The 5,610-nt window shown below is 38.1% G+C and overlaps 1 protein-coding gene across 1 annotated transcript in view; it reads left to right on the top strand.

The window, feature by feature from the left end:
- Positions 1-3,351: 3,351 nt before the first annotated feature.
- The window catches only part of Myo1d (myosin ID), a 269,339-nt gene continuing 267,080 nt past the window's right edge, over positions 3,352-5,610 (top strand). Inside the window, exons 1-2 of the mRNA XM_023719899.1 lie at positions 3,352-3,517; positions 5,054-5,107. Coding sequence (XP_023575667.1) covers positions 3,362-3,517; positions 5,054-5,107 — 210 coding nt within the window. The 5' untranslated portion in view covers positions 3,352-3,361. The remainder of the gene's footprint in view (positions 3,518-5,053; positions 5,108-5,610) is intronic.

Here is a 5,610-nt window from a genome sequence, read left to right as displayed (position 1 = left end):
TTTTTTGGTGGTACCAGGGATCGAACTCGGGACCTTGTGCTTGCCAGGCAAGCACTTATTCCACTGAGCTGTCTCCCCAGCTTTGCATAATTATTTTTTTAAGAGACTACTCTGGACCAATTAAAATTACCCTCATTCTAGTTTTATAACTGGTCAGCAGAACTGTTATAATTTATACTGGGAGGTTTTATTGTTTGAGCTAGATTCCTTGCTCTTTGTTTTCTAAATTATATTGTGAATGAAGCAGGACTGTGGAAGGCAGACCCATGCCTTCCCATCGTTTACAACCAGAACCCACTGCTGGGGGCAGCTGCAGTAAGATTCTCTTCTAAAAGGGTCTTGTGCCATCCGAGGTCGCTGCTCATGGTACGAAGAGCAGTAAAGCTGGTCTGTACCATCTGGCCTCCACGCTTTTTTCAGTACTGGCAATGAACTCAGGGCTTTCACATCAAGTTATATCCCTGGCCTTTGTAAATTATTTTTATTTTGAGCCAGGATCTCACACTTGAGTTTGTAAGCCTCCTACCTCAGGCTCTCAGAGTGTTGGTGTGTCCTAACCCATGCCCATCTGGGGCCCCAGGTTTAGGCAATTTTAGCATATAGGCAGTTTTGCTTAATAAATATACAAGGAATAAATGAACTGATTTTAAAGCATTTGGCCATAAACCAGTGTTGTAGCCAGAGTTTGTAGCAAGGAAAACAATACAGGACACATAATTTATAGGATTATTTTAGAATAGTCACCCAAAGAGTCATATACCAAAGAGTACAGGAAATCTGTCCACACACTAAAAACCCAAAGAATCCAGCTGAGAGCCAGAATCCCACAGAAGTGTCCTATAGGAGTCCAGCTGGAGGGCTAGAGCCCACACAATGCCTCAAGCAAGTCTGTTTCACCGATCTGTGCTAGGGAGGCCCAACAATCAGTGGTGGAAACTAGAAAGTCTGGGCTGGTGGGATGAAAGATCTGTGCTACAAGGCTAATGGGTCTGCATTGGAGCCAGGAAGCGACACTTAAAGTAAGGACCAGAGCTCCCCACAAGAGCACCACAGCCATTCAGCAACAAGGTACTGAGCTTCTCTGACAAATAAGAACAGCCGAGTTCATATCAGGAAAGCCAGCATAATAAGCTTCTCCAGGAGAGCCAGCAGTCCCCTAACAACACCTCTTCTTCTCCAGTTCTTTTTATTTTGTTGGAGTGATCCTTGGGTGGACCCTCCACATCCAACACCTGATGCTTCAGTTCATCTCGGTGTCACAAGCTGCCCACAGTTGTCAATCCACCACAACCAATATGACTTAGTTTTTTCTTTATGTGATGTAGCTTTTTTGTTTGTTTGTTTTTATTTATTTTTTCCATAATTTTATTGATAAACAAATAGCAGTGAGACAGTTTCAAATCAAATTGGTAGGACAGTTTCAATAATTAACACATTGCATACATTCCTCCCAGTGGTTAATTGCTGCACAAGATGCAGACATGATATCCTATCTACAAACACCATTAGAACAAATCACTCTATTCATTAAGAGAATGTAACTATATATCTATCCTAACCACTTTGAATACACAGATACAAAATGGACATTCATCTGTATACCCTTTTTTTGTTAAGTTCCGTTATTTGAATATTGTAGGTGTGTTAACTCAGCAAAATAATCTAAAAGAGTTCAGTAGACCATAATAGTATTGGGTCTTCCACTTGACTGGCAATGTCAGAAATTGTTGACCTGAGTCCCCCACAGCTCAACATAGCAGCATGGCTTTACTTCTTATATTTCATTTTTATACTTTTCTTCTGGATGATTAAGACCAAGGTAAAGCAGGACCTATGCAACAAGAGTTTTAGTAGCTTTTGGGTCTGATAAGGTCAGTGAAATCCCCTCAGGATTTATCCTGAGATCCTGTACCTCAGATTGTAGATTCTTTGTCAGTGTCAGCCATGTGGATGAGTCACGTGATGTAGCTTTTTTGAAAAGAAAATGTTTTCTGATTGGCTGCTTTGAAGCTGAATATTAATTTACTGCAGAATTATACCTCATGTCCACATCACTGCCTTCTGTTTTGTGAACAGAAAGACAAGATACTAGGCTGATGTGAAAGAAGAGAATTTATACTCAAGAACCCTGTGTGGGCTTTCTCTTTTCATCAGAGTTGGACAGAATTGCTGGAACAATTGTTTTTGACATATCCCCACTTCTGATTCTGACTTTGCAGTCTAATTGGACAGGGACAAACATTTGATCAAGTTTCTTAATTCATCAGGAGCTTGGGAAGAGTAGCAGAAAACTGATTTTAATTCTGGTACAGTCCAGTACAGTAAGGCATATGTAAATTTACTAGTCTTTCATAGGAGTATCATGATGGCTCGTCCTAGCTTCCTTTTTGAGCAAGCAAGCAGTGCCTCCCCACACCAGATTTTAAAAGCATACAGTACTTCCAATCATGAGGAGATAAAGGACTTTGTGGTGTGTATTGGAAGAACTAGATCTGCTATATCAGGTTACTTATTTTAGAAGCCACAGTTAATTTGCAGATGACTCGTGAGAGGATTCTCTCAGTGAAATAAAAATAAGGACATAAGGAAAAGCATGAAGTTAGGATGTGTCCACTGGGAGGAACTTCTCTACAAGATGGTAACATCCATTGAAATAAGAGTGCATTAAGTGACTGGTACAAAGGAGATATCACATACCGCTTCAAAGAAAATAATGAACAATTCTCAAATTAGTAAAGACTAAATTTATGATGCATAACTAAATGCAATAATATTTCACCATTCTAAACTTGATAAGCAAGTACTTTTAAATGTTTTGTCTTAATCACCTGTTCTTTTTAAATGTGTTTTATGTAAATAAAATGCGTTTACTTCAAAGAAAAACTAAAACATTACAGAATTAAATCAAAGGTAAAAATTCCCTGAAATCCTACCATGGCCTCTCACCATTGCATCAGTTTCTCACCTAGATAACCACGGAGCCATGTGCTGTTCCCTCCAAGTTTTCACGTATGTACAAGACACTCAGATGCATGTATGCACACATAAAAAGCCTGCCACACATACTATTTTCATATCCATCAACATATTCTAAACATCTTCCTATGTTGTTCTATATAATGTATTTTCTTTTTAACATTTTTATAGAATTTCACTGTATTGGAAAACAAAATATTTTTTTCTGTCCCCACTGGTTACCACTTTGGTGGTTTGTATTTTTTAATATTGAAACAATACTGCAGTCAGCATCTTTGTATAATTGTTTACGTTTGTTATAGCAAAATCCAGGTTTTTTTTTAAAGTCCTCATCTCTGAAGCCTTTATAGTGACCCTTATGTATCTGTATTAAAGAGTGAAGAATATGTTGCTTAAGTCCAACTGTGTTTTGGAAGCTTTTGGAAATGCCAAAACCAATCGTAACGACAACTCAAGCAGATTTGGAAAATATATGGATATCAACTTTGACTTCAAAGGAGATCCTATTGGTGGGCATATCAATAACTACTTATTGGAGAAGGTAAAATGTGCTTAATTTCTGAGGATAATATTTATGTGCTGAATGCTTAGAAAATACTTGATTAAATATGTAGAATCTCATTTCTTTCTTTAAACTAGCTTGTAATCCTATTCATCCTCCAATTAGCTTTCCGTGGTAAGATAGTGCCCTTTGTGTTGTTATATTAGCATTTACAGTATTAAGTTACTGACTTTCTAGGCATGGACTTCGGGGTGCGTATGGAGGGGGGCAAGGATATGAGTGTGTGTCAACTTCTGGGTAAGGTTTAAACAAAAGCTAATCTAGGACTAATTAGGTCTAGTCTTTCTCTCCATCATCATTGTCCATTCATTGTAATTTCAATTGATTTGAAGTTTCTAGATTCTCTTTGTTCCCTGTTTCGTAGCATCATATATGTATTTTATGGTCTTATCTCCTAATTATGAAACATAACCATATTTGATCAGTGAAAACTTAAAATACTTCCATATCTGCCCATGTGAATGTTAGGCCTGGTTTCTAGAAAAGTTCAATTAAAATAATTTTCTCCTTGGGACTGCCCGAGGGATTGTGTCCTAGCTAACCTTGATTATCACTACACCTGACAGCAAGGACACGTGGCATTCATTCCCCTGATTTTCATGGTTTAGCTTGTGTTTGATGGGTAAACTCTACACCTTGAGTTGTGCTCTGACCTCAGCCGACAGTTCCTTCTCCGTCAAAGGCTTGCCTGGTCCAGTTACTCCAAACCATTTTTTATGGCATTATAATACAAAATAATCCCTATTTTCACTTGTTCTATTAAGATCAGATTCTTAAGGATTCCTTATGATAGTCAGGTGAAAAAGGACAGAAAATGCCAATTATTAGCCACCTTTTTCCCCCCCAGAATTTCTCATGGCATCACTGTATTTACATATTCCATCAAACGATCCTCTGTGAACACGTTTTGAGCCCTCTCTTAATAGTAGGCTTTTGGAACCATCTAAGGCAAGGGTCCCTTGGGACTGAACTTGCCCAACTGACTTTATTATAGGATATAAGACATGGCTCTTTGAAATGTTGGAAGCCCTCAGGGAAAGGAATGTTGAGAATATTCAACATATTCCCCACTTCAGGCCCTGTGCCTTACAAAGAACCATCTCAAGTCTCTAGTTTAAAAAAAAAACAAAAACAAGCAAACAAAAAAAGCCTCCAGTCTTCAGAAAGTTTAGTGACTCTGTGGGGTTTTGTTTGTTTGTTTGTTTGTTTGTTTGTTTGTTTGTTTTGGCGGAACTGGGGATTGAACTCAGGCCCTGGTGCTTGCCAGGGAAGTGTTTATTCCACTGAGCCATCTCCCCAGCCCCCGACTCTGTTTTAAACAATAAAATGAATTAGTAAAAAAAACATGCCAAGAAAACTCTAGAAGGCCTGGTCTTAGGTGAGTACCATGTAGACTCTTTAAGCTATTTAAAATATGTACTGCATGTAGATTTTAAAAAACACTAATAATGCAGCTTCCATTTTATTTTGTGGGTACAATTTTAGATAAATCATTTTAATATGTATTTTTCTTAGTCTCGAGTGATTGTGCAACAGCCAGGAGAAAGAAGCTTTCATTCTTTCTATCAGGTGAGTAATCTGTCGTGCTGAGATTCGATCGTGTGCCCCTTGTGAAGGAAATGAGTGTTTTCACATTGTGCTCTCCTATCCTGTACTTCCCCTACTTCTGTTGGCTCCACAGCACACTACACTTGCAAACACACATGCACACACCCTTCCCCTTGCCTCTTAAGTGATCTGATCAGCACGCCCATGGTAAGAGCCAGCCAGACAACTACCAGGATGAACATCCCATTTCCTTCAATGCAAATGTCTGCTTAACAAACACAGTACGTTCTAAATGTGTTAAATTTATGTTATTTTATTTTGTTTTTTTTCTTTTCAAAGTTTTATTGATAAACATAAAGCAATGAGACAGTTTCAAATCAAATTGAAAGTACAGTTTCAAGAAATAATACTCTGCATATATTCTTCTTAGTGGTTAATTGCTGTACAAGAAGTGGACTTTTGATCCTACTTACAAACACCATTAGAACAAATCATTCTATTCATTAAGAGAATGCAACTATATA

The sequence above is a fragment of the Octodon degus genome, unplaced genomic scaffold, assembly GCF_000260255.1.
Source record: "Octodon degus isolate 3935 unplaced genomic scaffold, OctDeg1.0 scaffold00072, whole genome shotgun sequence".
NCBI lineage: Eukaryota > Metazoa > Chordata > Mammalia > Rodentia > Octodontidae > Octodon > Octodon degus.
The sequence above is the reverse complement of the archived record's forward strand: the minus strand, read 5'-3'. Positions and strand labels throughout refer to the sequence as shown.